Source organism: Asterias amurensis, chromosome 14 (genome assembly GCF_032118995.1).
Source record: "Asterias amurensis chromosome 14, ASM3211899v1".
In the NCBI taxonomy this organism is placed as follows: Eukaryota; Metazoa; Echinodermata; class Asteroidea; order Forcipulatida; family Asteriidae; genus Asterias; species Asterias amurensis.
Window position 1 is genome coordinate 4420399 of NC_092661.1, and position 16863 is coordinate 4437261.

Consider the following 16863-nt stretch of genomic DNA (forward strand, 5'->3'; position numbering starts at 1 on the left):
TTCTCGAAAACTACGTCACTTCAGAGGGAGCCGTTTCTCACAATGTTTTATACCACCAACCTCTCCCCATTACTCGTCACCAAGTAAGGTTTTATGCTGATAATTATTTTGAGTGATTACCAATAGTGTCCATGCCTTTAAAGCCTACGTACATTGTATAAAGTCTCCACAAAAGTTGAAGCACATAACCCCCAAGTTGTGGTAGGTTATAATTACGCAATTAGTTGCATGACAAACATGACAAAACGTATTATTCAGAAGAAATTGAGGGTGTGCAATTTATGACAGTCGGCAGTTTTGTGCATGAATTCTAGTCAGAGCGCCCTCATCATGTATTATTCAAAAGAATTTGAGATGACAGTCAGCAGTTTGATGCATGAATTCTAGTGAGAGCGCCCTCATTAGTCAGAATAAAGCCAGCTGACTCGTGAGCCAAGGCACTGTGTGGGGATCAAACAGACGTATGTAACAATGAATTGAACTAGGGATAGGTTTATCTCTAGACTGTATTAACACAGAGTCAGATTATAACCATTGTCCCAAAGTGGATTTAAGGAAAGCAAATAATGCCAAAAAATACCTGGGGCTTAGTCGTAAATTGTCCAATTTCACAGCTTTGGTTTAGAACTACCTCTTGAAATAGAGGAAAGAAAGGGTCTGCAGCCCTTCATCAGTGTTTTAAAGTACTCTTGTTATTATTATAGGATGCATTACAGCGTTAACTGTACAGTGATATACTCCCTTCCCTAATCTTACCTACAATCTAATTCTTTTTTCCAATGTCAGCATAAAGCGTCTCCTCCTCCGTGTTGATGATTCTTGCCGATCCTCGCGATAGATTCAAGTCAGCATAGATCAGACCTTCCACATTCCTCTGTCTTGGGTCGTCCTTGACGAGACCGTCCTCACCACGGTCTGCCGTCTGCTCCAGCCCGGCCTGGGCTTTGGTCATGGTGCTTGCTCGGCGTTTGGAGAGATGGTACGGAATGACGCGAGGAGGTTTCTGACCGGACGCGACGCGTCCCGGTACCGGCAAAGCCTTCACAGCGACAGTTGGTTTCTCACGCTCAGAGGGAGTTTCATTGTGAATGGCGCCCAGTGTCTTACTTTTGGCGCGACTTTTATCCAACACGGCATACATGGACTCAGGATGAATCTGCTTACCTTCACGTTTCTTCCCATCTTTGACCGATCCACCAGTTTTAGTTGACAGAGGTTTGTCCACATTGTCCTGATCATGTTGTGACAAACTTTCAGCGGAAATGACGCCCAATGTTTTACTTTTGACGCCACTTTTATTCACCACAGCATAAGAGGACTCAGGACTAATCTGTTTGTCATTGCGTTTCTTCCTATGTTTGACTGATCCATCAGTTTCAGCGGACAGAGGAATGTCTTGATCATGTTTTGTCTCTGCCTGCTGGTGTAAGTCCGGCGTCACTACTACAGTAACTGTTTCTCTCCGGGACTCAACTGACCTCTCGCCTGCAGAGCTAGCGTGCTCATTTTCTTGATCACACCTCAGAGTTTCTCCGTGCAGTTGGGTTTCTGATATCTCGTCTGCATCACTTTCTCGTCCATCATCTTGAGGTGTGTGAGATTGACGTCTATCAATAGTCTTGGATTGAGATCGTCCTCTGAAGACAAGACAGTACAGGAGGATTACAATGAGGAGAACTAAGAAACCAGCTCCTACAGCTCCTCCTACTAAGATGACTGTAGAGTCCGTAGATCCTGAAGAAGGGTTCTTACTGTCAGGATCGGGATCTTGCTTCTTGGTCGGTATATGGGATGGGGTCTGGGGTGCAGGTGGACTAGGCTGTTGGTCTGGTCGATCTCTCGGTACGGGGTCAGTGCTGCTGATTACAGGGTATCTGGTAGGTGAATGGGAAGTGGTCACTGCCATTTGAGATGTCGACACCTCGCCTGTGGTTACTTCATTGTGATGAACAAGTAACAAGCCTTTAACAGTCTCCCCAGTAAATGACATGGCTCCTCTGAACACCATACATTTCACTGCAGTGCCGTTTTCTCTCAATGTCAATCTCTGCATTTTCATTGTTTTACTGTTATCACGAAACGCAATTGAATGATCTCCTGCCATTAATTTACGCCAAGATCCATTGTGATTATTGTACTTTGATTTAATATACCAAATGTATGTAAGTCCTGAGTCAACGATTGGTCGGCAACGAAACTTTGCATTTTCACCCACGTTTCTCTCAATCTGAGTAGGTGTGACAGTCGTGTCGATCGGACCAACTACCAGTCTAGCTACAGTAGAATTCTCGGTTTGTACTCCACCGGGATTTGTTCTGTAGACATAACAGCTATAATATCCCTCATCTTCCGGTTGTAAATTGCGAATGTGAAAAGTCCATGAACAGTTATTTAACGTGATCGTGTATCTCTTTCTATTAATGGTATTGTGGTACACCGTAATCCAATCAGATATTACTGCAAGGGATTCTACTGCTGGTCCACGTTTCCAAGACATAAAATAAGAGCTCTTTGCTGAACACCATACTTGTGCACTATTGAGCGTACAGCTCAATGTCACTTCACTTCCTTTCAAGCCGAGGGTGTCAACTGGGTGACTCCTAAAAAGTGAGGCCTGACCCAACCCCCAGATCGAAGTCATAACAAGAATGAGCAGAAACATTGTGGCTGTTGATACGTGTAGAATGAGCGATAAAATAACAGCAAACTGCAGTCTTCACATTGATATGAAAACCAGAGATCTTTACGACTCACTCGTCACTTCAACTAAACTTGGAAATGTTGAAGACAACCAGCTTTATAAAAACCTCAAACCTCGAAATAATTTAAGGAAAAACATCGTTGGTAAATAAGACTTCATGTATGGTTACACTCTCAATAGTCTGTCTTTTTCCCCTCATTTTACTTAAATGCTTCCTTCATTGTGGTTTAAAGGGAACACGCCTAAAAAACTGTATGATGTAAATAATGGTTTTCAAAATTCAAAGGCTGAGTGAGCGTACGAGCTGCAGAAAAAGGGCAGTGGCGTTCTCTGATTATGAGCTTTTTCATGTTTTTATTTCCATTGTTAAATATAATTATTAAGTAATCAATGTAGGGCAGTTCCACGGGGTCGGACGTACATTTCGGACACTTTAACAGAGTGTATTATTACAGTGGTATAAATAAAATGAATTTTCATTCTGGATAGTCGTGTAAGGCAGTCACTAAAGTTATTTTATCAAAAAATTATTCATCCACATCTTTGGATATACATGTAGATGCCATTCGCCCAAAACACCATGGTGTCGGACGTACTCAGAGATATACGCCTTTTTAAGAAAACCAATATTTGTAGTTCAAACTCTGTGATGTGTTTTAACTTTAGTGCAATTTTTTCTTATTTAGTGATTCATCAGACCTCTGTTAATACACTTCACCATAAGACATTTGTTTTTTTTAATTTGAATTTTAAGAAACGGCTTCTAGTATGTTTGTGTCGGACGAACATTTCACAGTGTCGGACGTACATGTACCTGTCTGAAATTGCACTCAAAAATAGTGAACAATCAGTTCAATTTTTCACTTTTGTTATAAAATAATGATGTAATCTGTCAATTTTTTGTTGTAAGATCGGATTAAATAATTATTTGTTGAAAAAAAGTGGTTTAATTGTCAAATTATACCACGTTTTGAGATCAATAGAAACATTGTACACGTGTAATGCAACTTGTATACATGATGTACATGCATATCCTTTGCATTGCTGTGCACCCATAGATACCCAAGTTTCAAAATGTTGCCTAACAATGAAAGAGATGAGTCTGCAAAACAGCATTTGGTCCAAATATATTGTAGATTGGACTTGTATTGAAAAAACAAAAAGTATAAAGTTGTTGGTGGGTAACTGTTGCCAAGGTCAAAGGCCACCAAGAATTTAGGTGTTAATTTGTTTTGATATTTTCTCTCAAGAACCAACTTTGGAACATTGTCAACAGTTTACTAAATGAATAAGAGCTCTATCCTTGCTTGGGGGTAACCACATGTACCTGTATTTAACAAATATACTGCAAAATCAAGCTTTTCTGATATCAATTATAAGTACCAGTGGGTTTTGGAAATGGAAATTAAAATTTTCTGCGGATTAAAATTATTGTGTTTTTAGCAGCCAGTAGAAAAAAAGAGGAATGAAATACACTTGTTTTGAGACAAGATTTGAGTGATTTGGGTGAGAGTTACCCTAGGTACCAATTTATAGCGTTGTAGGATATGATAAAGGCATTCAAAAAGGCGTTCTCATATTTATTTCGGAGGTGTCGGACGTACTGGTGTCGGACGTACGAACAAAATGCACGTCCGACACCAGGATTTTGTTCAATTAAGAAGATTTTTTTACAGAAATAATTCCATGTTTAGATAGAGGGCATCAATTGTGCTTTGTAATGTAAATTTGAAAATTTTCTGCCCACGGTTGAAATAGGGAGATTAAAATATTGATTATTTTGGTGTCGGACGTACATCGGAAAAGTAAGTTTCCTAAAATATTGAATATCATAAAATTTTGTGAGAAAAATTCAATTTTTTTCCATCATTGTGTTTTTACTATAGCAAACTTCAAACAGGTACAAAACCAAAACAAACACTAATTAATCAGGGTAAAACCTTGGATTAGTTTGAAAAAACATTATTTTTGAGCCAATATTTCACTATTTTTAAAGTGTTTTTTTAGGTGAAAATAGCACTTGAGCCGTTGAATACTTTTAGTAACAAATTATATTTTATTAAAATTCATACAATTAGCTACAAAATGATGTCTCATTTGTCACATTAGTGCCATTTTGAAATTTTGGCACTGAGGTTTACATTTCTATGGAACTGCCCAATAACTAACCATTTTTGTATAGCGCATAACACATAGTAATTAAAGCCATTGTACACTTTCGGTAAACAGTATTGTCCAAGTCCCACACTTCGTGTATCACAACTTATATATAAAATAACAATCCTGTGGAAATTTAGGCTCAATCGGACATCGGAGTCGGGAGAAAATAACGGGAAAACCCACTCCTGTTTTCGCGCGTTTCGCCGTGTCATGACATGTGTTTATAACAAATCTGTAATTCTCGTTAACGAGAATTTATATTGTTTTACCGTTTTCTCAAAAAATAAAGCATTTCATGGAATAATATTTCAAGAGAAGTCTTTCACCATTACCTTCTGTAAACCCTGTAAATTATTTGTAAATATGTGAACTTTTTTTTTTCTTCTGTACCGAAAGGGTCCAATGGCTTTAAAAATGTTCTAAGCGCTCTAGAGAAAATACAACATAATATTTTCTTCCATCAATTCATCAGGAGTTAGCATGACTTTTAAACCTAGTTGCTATACTACAATTAATTAACTGTTTAATTGAAAGCCTAAATTAGGGAAGTGATTTCATCTAAAATGCAGACTTGATAAAGGAAGCTTGTAAGACTTTTTGGCAACCTCAACAGTTTTTTGTTTTTTTCCATTTTCTTTGACTTCCTTCCTTGTATACTGAAGAAACGCCCAAAGCACATGACTAATGTTAATAATGTTGTGTCTCTACACATTTTTGTAAGCATGGAAACATTCATTGACATTGTATGATACATGGCAATTTTTGTTTAAAATTATAAGATTAACTTCATGCCATGTTTTTATAGCGGGCATTTGCTACTCATTCTTAAAGTAAACCACGGTGTTCCAGAAAATCTGAGAAGATTGTGTATTCCATCTACGGATTAGCCTACTCTTCCTGTGTCAGGTTTTGTGTGAACATAAGCCTTTCAACTTTTCACACCCAGGTCGTGGGTTTGAATCCCACACGAGTAATACGCCTATGGTGATTATTTTCACAGAACTCGTGAGGTACTGAGTATACAGTGCTAAACACATCGTTGTACAAATGTATGGGTAAAAACCAAAATGAGTATTTTTTATCCTCGATGCATTAAAATCGTTTGCATGACCGACTTTAAAGGCAGTGGACACTATTGGTAATTGTCAAAGACCAGTCTTCTCACTTGGTGTATCTCAACATCTGTATGCATAAAATAACAAACCTGTGAAAATTTGAGCTCAATCGGTCGTCGAAGTTGTGAGATAATAATGAAAGAAAAAACACCTTTGTCACACAAAGTTGTGTGCTTTCAGATGCTTGATTTCGAGACCTCAAATTCTAAACTTGAGGTCTCGAAATCAAATTCGTGGAAAATTACTTCTTTCTCGAAATCTACGTCACTTCAGAGGGAGCCGTTTCTCACAATGTTTTATACCACCAACCTCTCCCCATTACTCGTCACCAAGTGAGGTTTTATGCTGATAATTATTTTGAGTGATTACCAATAGTGTCCACTGCCTTTAAAGCCTACATGTACAATGTATAAAGTCTCCACAAAAGTTGAAGCACATAACCCCCAAGTTGTGGTAGGTTATAATTACGCAATTAGTTGCATGACAAACATGACAAAACGTATTCTTCAGAAGAGATTGAGGGTGTGCAATTTATGACAGTCAGCAGTTTTGTGCATGAATTCTAGTCAGAGCGCCCTCATCATGTATTATTCAAAAGAATTTGAGATGACAGTCAGCAGTTTGATGCATGAATTCTAGTGAGAGCGCCCTCATTAGTCAGAATAAAGCCAGCTGACTCGTGAGCCAGGGCACTGTGTGGGGATCAAACGAACGTATGTAACAATGAATTGAACCAGGGATAGGTTTATCTCTAGACTGTATTAACACAGAGTCAGATTATAACCACGGTCCCAAAGTGAATTTAAGGAAAGCAAATAATGCCAAAAAATACCCGGGGCTTATTGTCCAATTTCATAGCTTTGGTTGGGACTCCCTCTCGAAATTCGGGGGAGAAAGGGTCTGCAGCAGTTCAAGAGCGTTTTAAAGTACTCTTGTTATAAAGGATGCATTACAGCGTTAACTGTCTGTGGTGATATGCCACTATTGTTGGGCTAAGTGGGTAGGCAGGGCATTCAGGGTAGGGTGTGCGCCATTATGGGCAGTTAAATAAGGTTTTTCTCTCTCATTGTACTGACATTGATGGTTGGAGTAAAAAAAAAGGAGGGAAACTATTCCGCCAAGAAGGAGTTCGTTCCTTGCATTCAGGTCTTTTCTGTATAAAATCATGCTTTTGGATAATATAGATGAAGAGGCCTGTTATGGGGAAGAACTGACAGAATCGTAGCTCTGATTTTTGTATTCATTTTTTTTTCTCCCTGTGGTTGAACAGATACCTAAATGTTTGCATCCCGCCAGTTTTTTTTTCATTGTTGCCGTTTCTGTGTTCCCCCTTGAAATAAATCTTGAGACATTATATGAAAATTAAGCAATAGTTTCAGATTTCACTGAACTTTTGTTTTCCTGTCGCAGACGCCATAAAGTGTCGCATTGCGCAAACAGAAATTGAAACGACCATTTGGATAAAACGCATTGTGTCGGTTGCTAAGTGCAGAGATTCCCCCTAAACTAAATCCCGGATGGCCAGTCAGTCGGGTCTCAATCGACCACGTATCAAGTTTGGACCGAACGTTAACAACATTGATGCTCCTTTCCCATCCCCGCTTTGTGCGTCTTTGAAGATAAGAAAATGATACCGGTAACTAAGACGGGTCTTCTGTCTCGTGCCTTTTTTTTACCCGCGCCCACATCTCAATTGCGTCAAATATACTCAAGGAATGAGCTGAGCGACTACCACTGTTACCGTATATGGTACTTTTGTGTGCCCCAAATAGAACCGGACACAGCGTCTAAGTAGAACGACTGAATACCTCGCACAGGGAAAAACAAGTTCCCTTGAAGAGAAAATGTTTATTTTGAACATCTACTCATTCATGTTGCAGCATCACTTCTGCGTTGACGGTCCTCATTGATGATGTTGTATGCTATGTAGATCTCGTTTTGAAGTCCATAATCCAGTTTACGGCTGGGTCCTCAGCCAGGTGAAGGGCTTTGATGCCACCATCAAGGTGAGAGATGGCATAAAGACCCTGGACACTATTGGTAATTGTCAAAGACCACTCTTCTCATTTGGTGTATCTCAACAAATACATACAATAACAAACCTGTGAAAATTTGAGCTCAATAGGTCATCGAAGTTGCGAGATAACTATGAAAGAAAAAAACACCCTTGTCACACGAAGTTGTGTGCTATCAGATGCTTGATTTCGAGACCTCAAATTCTAAATCTGTGGTCTTGAAATCAAATTCGTGGAAAGTTATTTCTTTCTCGAAAACTATGTCACTTCAGAGGGAGCCGTTTCTTACAATGTTGTATACTTTTAACCTCTAACCATTACTCGTTACCAAGTAAGGTTGCATGCTAATATTAATTTTGAGTAATTAGCAATAGTGTCCACTGCCTTTTAAAGGCATTTGACACTATTAGTAATTACTCAAAACAACTGTTAGCACGATGAAAACTTACTCGGTAAAGCATGACAGAGAGCTGTTGTTAATGTAAAACATGGTGAGAACTGGTGCCCTCTGAAGTAACGTAGTTTTTGAGAAAGAGGTAAATTCTCACTCTAATAGTAAACAAAAATTCAGACCTGAAGCCTTTTACCTACATGTACATTACATGTACTACATGTACATACATGTATAAGCATCTGAAAGGACACACATTTGTGCGACAAAGGTGTTTTTTCATCCATCACTTTTCTGCAACTTCGATGACCAATTCAATTGAGTAAAAATGTTCACAGATTTGTTATTTTATGCATATTATGTTGAGGTCCAGTGTCTTTAATACACTTCATGTGGGTCAGTAACCGTTGGTGATATTATGGTATCTCTTTTTGACCTTGTTTGCCCGTAAATTAAATTATAAACTAACTAATGAATCAAAAGTTTGCGCATGTTCCAGAAAGTGTGCACTCTATAATTCTCAATAAATCTGTCTCATTTTTAAAATACACTTCACGTGGGAGTAACCATTTGTGCAAGGTATAATTTGATGACCTTGTTTGGCGAAAATTAAATTATAAACCAACTAATGAATCAAAAGTTTGCGCATGTTCCAGAAAGTGTGCACTCTATAATTTTCAATAAATCTATCTCATTTTAAAATACACTTCACGTGGGAGTAAACCATTTGTGCAAAGGTATCTCTTTTTGACCTTGTTTGGCAAAACGTAAATTATAAACCAACTAATGAATCAAAAGTTTGCGCTTGTTCCAGATAGTGTGCCCTCTTTAATTCTCAATAAATCTACTACAATATATCTCAATTATACACTGCATTTGGGAGTAACCGTTTGCGACAAAGATATTTCGTTTTGACTTTGTTTGCTGGTATATTAAAGTATCAACAACATTGTATTGAAAGTTTGCGCAAGTTCTAGATAGTGGGGGCTGTGTGTTCTTAATAAATTTATAAATGTTATAGCTGAGTGAAATAGAAATGACAGAACCGTGCTTCTTGTGGATTTTTCTGACATTGAAGTTCCATTTGTTACGATTAATGTCATAGACACTTTACTTTTTAATAGCATGTGATAGTACACTCTTAAAGACACTGGACAATTATTGGTAATTGTCAAAGACCAGTCTGCTCACTTTGTGTATCTCAATACATGCATTAAATAACAAACCTGAGAAAATTTGAGCTTAATTAGTGGGCGAAGTTGCGAGATAATAATGTAAGAAAAAAACACCCTTGTCACACGAAGTTGTGTGCTTTCATATATGCTTGATTTCGAGACCTCAAAATCTAATTCTGGAGGTCTCAAAATCAAATTTGTGGAAAATTACTTCTTTCTCAAAAACTACATTACATGTACTTCAGGGGTAGCCGTTTCTCACAAAATACTATCAACAGCTCTCCATTACTCGTTACCAAGTAAGTTTTTATGCTTATAATTATTTTGAGTAATCACCAAAAGTGTCCACTGCCTTTAAAAGGTCTAAATTGCAACAGACCCCATTGTCAGTTTAATACAAATAGTGTCAGCTATATAGCTACCTGTAATTAATTTATTGATGTGATAAATGACCTCAGAAGTAATCAACTCAAGTGATAATAAAAGATGCACATAGACTTTCTAAACAGTTGCATGTTTAACAACGATTTGATAAATTACAATTCGGGAAAAGCCGGGATGTATCTAACCAGTCGGGGGGAAAAAAAATCTGATTTGTTTTTATTAAATGATTTGTTAAAAGCCTCTTTTGACAATTCATCCATTTGAAGAAAACTAAGTCAAAAGTAATTTATAAAACCACAAACTGTATTAAACGAAGTACAACGTGACATTTATTGTTATTAAAACACTGGTAAATCAAACCACAAATTATATTAAATGAAGTAGGGCCTACAACATGACATTTATTGTTATTAACACTGATAAATCAATCAAACAAGGCAATTTTACGGAGAGCTTTTATTTTTTTTGTGCAGAGAAGAGTTTGTGCACTTGCACAATAAAAACATAAAGTTTTTTATAATGTAACACTTCTAATAAATGGCAAACTTTCTTGCAGTCTTACAGCCGCCAGTAATCTTGTGGCCAACCTCGGTTTGCAAAAACTTACGATGACATTCTAAAAAAGAATTGAGTTGAAGGATCAGTCGCTTTCTTCCAAGAAAAATATCGTTTTACATATTTGCACTTGAGTCCGAGATGTACATTCTAAATCATCTATCACTTAGCGATTCACCGGTAGTTACAAATGTATAATTGATATTGACTCTGCGTTTATTGAAGAGGTCTCCGATATGATACTCTTGTTTTCAGAATTTCGCTACAGATTAAGATTATAAGCAGAACACATGATGTTTATAAGACCAGTCTGCTCACCTTGTGTGTCTCAACATATGCATAAAATAACAAACCAGAGAAAATTTGAGATTAATTGGTCGTAGAAGTTGCGAGATAATATCGGAAGAAAAAACACCCTTGTCACACGAAGTTTTGTGCTTTATTTCAAGACCTCAAAATCTATTTCTAAGGTCTCAAAATAAAATTTGTGGAAAATTGCTTAGTTCTTCTCAAAAACTACTTTACTTCAGAGGGAGCCGTTTCTCACAATGTTTTAAACTACCAACAGCTCCCCATTACTTGTTCCCAAGTAAATTTGTAAGCTAATTATTATATTGAGTAATTACCAAAAGTGTCCACTGCCTTTAAAAGGTCAAAATTGCAACAGACCCCATTGTCAGTTTAATACAAATAGTGTCAGCTATATAGCTGCTTGTAATTAACTTATTGCATGATAAATGACTTCAGAAGTAATCAACTCAAGTGATAATAAAAGATGCACATACGTAGACAGTTATAACAATGATTTGATAAATAACACTTCAGCAAAGCCGGGACGTACTTGTTTTTAACCGGGCGGGGAAAAAAATCTGAATTTTTGTTTTCAAATGATTTGTTAAAAGCCTCATTTGACATTTAAAGAAAACTAAGTGAAAAAGTCATTTATAAAAACCACAAACTGTATTAAATGAAGTAGGGCCTACAACATGACATTTATTGTTATGAACACTGATAAATCAATCAAACAAGGCAATTTTACGGAGAGCTTTTATTTTTTTGTGCAGAGAAGAGTTTGTGCACTTGCAAAATAAAAACATAACGTTCTTTATATAATGCAACACTTCTAATAAATGGCAAACTTTCTTGCAGTCTTACAGCCGCCATTAATCTTGTAGCCAACCTCGATTTGCAAAAACTTGCGATGACCTTCTAAAAATGAATTGAGTTGAAGGATCAGTCGCTTCTTCCAAGAAAAGTATCGTTTTACATATTTGCACTTGAGTCCGAGATTGACATTGTATTATGTACATTCTAAATTATCTATCACTTAGCGATTCACCGGTAGTTACAAATGTATAATTGATATTGACTCTGCGTTTATTGAAGAGGTATCCGATATGATACTCTTGTATTCATAATTTCGCTACGGATTAAGATTATAAGCAGAACACATGATGTTTATTACATCTTAGTGCTCGGAGCAGTGAATGACCGGTCACTATCCTGCAACGACATCGGGGTCGGCTGTCTTAAGCGCTTCTCAGCAAGTTTTGTTTACTGAAGTAAAAATTGAGCGGGGGAAGTCGGTCACTTAGTGTGTAGTCGGATGGTAAGGGCCCAATTTCATAAATCTGTTAACCAGAAAATACTCCTGGACAAACTTCTTTGCTAAGCAAAAAATGAGTAGGGCACCAGCCACAACAATGCAAACTTAATATAATTTGGACTGGTAACCTGTTTCTGCTTAATATTCAGTGCTTATCAAGTTTTTGTTTTTTATCAGCTTAATGAAATGGGGCCCTGTTTGTGTAGCATTATTTTGGTTCCTGTCTAGCATTGTTTGTTTGTGCTTATAAATAAGCAGATTTTTGCCACTCTCCTGTCCCAAAATGAAAACAGTTTTTTGTTCTGCCACTTAATATTGTTTTTGTTTGTCCAGCAAAACACAACAATGGTTTAAATTACATATTGCGCCACAATACCTTATTGCAGGTTATTTTTTTAATTGTTTTCAATTTTGATTTGATGCATTCTCACAACTTCAATTTCTACAAAAACAGTTATTAAAATAAAACAGAATTGATATAGCGCAATATGAATAAAACATTCCTCAAAGCGCTTTACAGCAAAATGAAAAGCATTAAGAAAACAAAACTAAGAGTATAATTCCCAGTTTAAGCTCACCAACAAAATTGTATACAATATGGCCAGATCAGCTGTTACCTAAATTAAACATTTAGAAATACTACAAACAACTAAAAAGGAACTGTAAAATTACTGTAAAACTATTAAAAATTACAATTTAAAAAGTATAAATTATTTAAATGCTGAAAACTGCAATGCGACCAACACAGTTAAGAATTATAAATAATATTATTGCATAATAGTAACTTCCTGTCTTTTTGTTTGTCTCTTTTGCGTTCAGGTTTTATTCACGGACTATGGAAATACTGAAGTAGTGTCTTTGAGCAATATCCGCTCACTGGTTGGGAAATTTCAAAAAGATCCACCCTTCGCTATCCAGTGCCATCTGTCGGAGGTCATGCCAGGGGCAAATAAATGGACTAAGACAGCGTGCGAGTTCCTGGCCAACACGCTGTCGGATCTGGAGTGCGTCATTGTTAAAAAGGTAACGCTTGAGTAAACAGACACGTAACAAGTCAGAGGAACAGGGCCCAATTTCATGGCTCTGTTTACTGCTGAATTCTGCGCTTACGATCACGATTCCCCGCTTATACGTGCAAGCGCCGTATTTCTGTGCTAGCCTTGTAGGCGTAGAATGCCTAGTAACGTGAAGTACGCACGCGCAGAAGCCCAAACTCGCCGCTAACCCGTGAAATACGCTTGCCGTAAGCACAGAATTCCCTGCTTCCGTAAGCGCCGATTCTGTGCTTACGGTAAGCAGAGCCATGAAATTGGGCCCTGGAATGTCACAAGGCCACGGCCTCCTTTGCCCATTGTTCCCTTGCACACACGTTGCACGCGGCAACTGTGCCACGTTCACCATGTTGGTGGGCAATAGGTTTTCATGTAAGCGCAGTGTCGCACAAAATGCGCACTTCACTGAATAACACACAGTGACCTTCCCCTACAAAGTGGCGCATCCAAGATTATTCTGATGATGATGTCAGGTGAATTGGGTCTATAGACATTTGAATTAACTTGTGCAAATGGAAAATTTACCTCTCAAAGGTCCTTAAATAAAAAAATGCTCATTTGAAAACATGAAAAAAACACATTTTTTTTTTTAAGGATTTTTTTTTTCTTCAAACGATTGTTTCTTTTGGCCAAACAGATTCTTTGATGACCACTCTTGATCAATAAACCCCATTTACTAGGAGCGCCAAAATATGCAATAATTAGTTTTACGAAATCCACACAAATTGCACGAAGTGAAGGACCTTGTAGTAACTGAACTGATCTCTCTCTAATGTGGCCACTATCCCATCATTCTCTAAAAATGTGCCGACTAACCGCTGTAAATGGCCACCAATCCATCCTCATTTTCTACAACGTGACCCCCCGTACCCTCTATATATCATTTTGTCTATTATAGCCACTCATCAACACCCTGATTCCCACGTCCCCCACATGACACCCCAATCGTCATAATGACTTATTATTTACTCTACACAGGGTGAACTCTTAAACGGGTCGCTGCCAATAGATCTATTGTACGAGCGTTCAATCGAAGAGAAGGTTCAAGAGGAGTCCGTTGACGATTTCGGGAGCATCTCCAAATTACTCATTCTTAGGGGACACGCTCTTCCAGCCAAGTAAGATTTCTCTCACCGGACGTCTTTTTCGGCGTCCTAATAATATTGTAAAGTGGTTTTCATTTTGGCCGTACCGAATCTTCAGGGGTTTTCGTATTCAGAGAAGTGGAGCCTATCTGGGCATGTTGGGATTTGAGATGGGATGGCAACAAAGAGTTGCTTTCATGGAAAAAATAAGTATTCGGTTAAACAACTCGGCTAATAAGAGCTCTGTATGGCATGTCATATTTGAAACTGTGTTTCGGGACGGTTCAGTGTATGAAGCTGTTGATTTTATTTTTATTTTTTCAAATATTATAAACCAGAAGGGAAACCGACTGGGTAAATTTGAAGTGATTTGGGGTTGAACAAAGAAAAGAGGGGGACTTAAACCAACAACTTCCAGATTAAAGGAACACGTTGCCTTGGATCGGTCGAGTTGGTCTTTGAAAAGCGTTTGTAACCGTTTTTTATAAAATGCATATGGGTAGAAAGATGTTGTAAAAGTAGAATACAATGATCCACACAAACATGCCTCGAAATTGCGTGGTTTTCCTTTTACCTTGTCGACTAACACGTCGGCCATTTATGGCATGTATGGGGGTCAAAATTTTGACTCCCATAAATGGCCGACCATGTTAGTTCGCACAGTAGAAGGAAAACCACGCAATTTCGAGGCAAACTTGTGTGGATCATTGTATTCTACTTTTAAAACATCTTTCCAACCATATGCATTTTATAGAAAACGGTTACAAACGCTTTTGTTTTGACCAACTCGTCCGATCCAAGGCAACGTGTTCCTTTAACGTGCCGGCGCTCACAATCTGAGCTATCTAGCCCTATCGATGTTGGCAGTCTCCTTTTTTGCTCGTCGTTAGCTCGTTTCCTAAAAGTATTTTTTTGCACAATGATAGTTAATGGCTTGATGTTTTTAAAGACAGTGGATACTATTTTGATGTTTTTAAAGACAGTGGACACTATTGGTAATTGTCAAAGACCAGTCTTCTCACTTGGTGTATCTCAAGCATAAAATAACAAACCTGTGAAAATTTGAACTCAATTGGTCATCAAAAGTGCGAGATAATAATGAAGATGGAAAAAAACATCCTTGTGTGCATATACATGTAGATGGTTGATTTCGAGACCTCAAATTCTAAATCTGAGCTCAAAATCAGATTCGTGGAAAATTACTTCCTTCTCGAAAACTATGTCACTTCAGAGGGAGCCGTTTCCTCACAATGTTTTATGCCATCAACCTCTCCGCATAACTCGTCACCAAGAAAGGTTTGATGCTGATAATTATTTGGAGTAATTACCAATAGTGTCCACTGCCTTTAACCATGTTAACCTTAGCAGAGTGTTTCTCAAAAGCTAAAATGGCAAATCCAATTCAAATAAACAGGTATACATGTACTTGTGATTGATTTAGCTCAGTAGCGCATATTTGTTGCACAGGCTCCCCAGGGAGCTGTGATGATTAAAGGAATGAATTAAATGGCCCAGTGATGACTAGGGGTTAATGATGTTGGAGAGGATTAAGGTGCCCTTCCGAGTGTGAAAAGCGTGATATAAAACCGATTATTATTATACTGGTGAAACATAAGCGGTCAAGTGGAAATACATGAATAGAGAGAGAATGGCAGAAAGTGCCGGGCAAAAGCAAGGGGTTAACAATGAATAAGATCTACAGGGGCTGGAGGGAAGGGGCTGGTTTGACCCAAAGAAGTTGGAAACACAAGTTGGGGTAAGGGAACAAATTTTTTTTTAAATAATTTTATTTGATTTACCTGGTTATTATTATGTTTTTTAAATGATGGAAGTTTGCATCGGGGAGAATTAATATTCTATTTGGTTTTACCCATACACACCGATCTGTGTACTGTGTAAGTACTGTGACTCGATACTTCCCTGAGTCCTGTGGAAAAAACCACAGGCTTACTCCTCGGGTGGGATTCGAACCCATGACCGCTGCAATTCTCGAGGAGTGTCTTACCAACTCTGCATTATTATTACTATTTTTTTTCTTCTGTGCACAACCACAACAGACCAGCCCCATTCAAGTCCGTCACAAACTCAGCAGAGACACTGAGCCCCCAATCTCACCCAGCGGAGAGTGATGCTCCACTTGGACTCGAAACTCAAGAAAACCCTGCAGAGAAAACCCACCAAAGTTTCACTATAGAAACAAACACTGAAGCGTCTTCAATAAACCAGGCCGACACGGATGGTGTGGTCCTAACTGATGAGGATGAAGTACCGAGGTATCTTGCCAGACCATTACCAACCAGCGGCCGGCTGGACATCGTCATAACTTTTGTCAGTAACGACGGGATCATTTCTGGTCTGGAGGCTAGCGAAGGTACGTAGCCTCCTGGTGGTGTGTCGAGGTCGAGCATTTGAAAACTCTAGACTCAAGCTCAGGGGCGGATTGCACCAAGCGGTCTTTAACCGGTCTATGCGCTATAGCCGGCTAACTTGAGACACGCTCAGACAGTCTTTAATTATAGACCGATTGCAATAGCGCGGTCTATCATTATAACCAGTCTTAAATCTTAAGTCTGCCATTAGCTGGCTATAATCGGTCTTAGTTTTGTTTTTTAAAGATGGCGCTG

General features: G+C 38.2%; 1 protein-coding gene across 2 annotated transcripts in view; it reads left to right on the plus strand.

Annotated features, from left to right (window-relative positions):
• Positions 1 to 16863, plus strand: part of LOC139946718 (RING finger protein 17-like) — a 227792-nt gene that overhangs the window by 48967 nt on the left and 161962 nt on the right. For both annotated transcript variants that reach the window (XM_071944371.1, XM_071944372.1), the window contains exons 25-27: positions 12922 to 13125; positions 14133 to 14272; positions 16297 to 16610. In XM_071944371.1, the coding sequence (XP_071800472.1) occupies positions 12922 to 13125; positions 14133 to 14272; positions 16297 to 16610 (658 nt within the window). The remainder of the gene's footprint in view (positions 1 to 12921; positions 13126 to 14132; positions 14273 to 16296; positions 16611 to 16863) is intronic.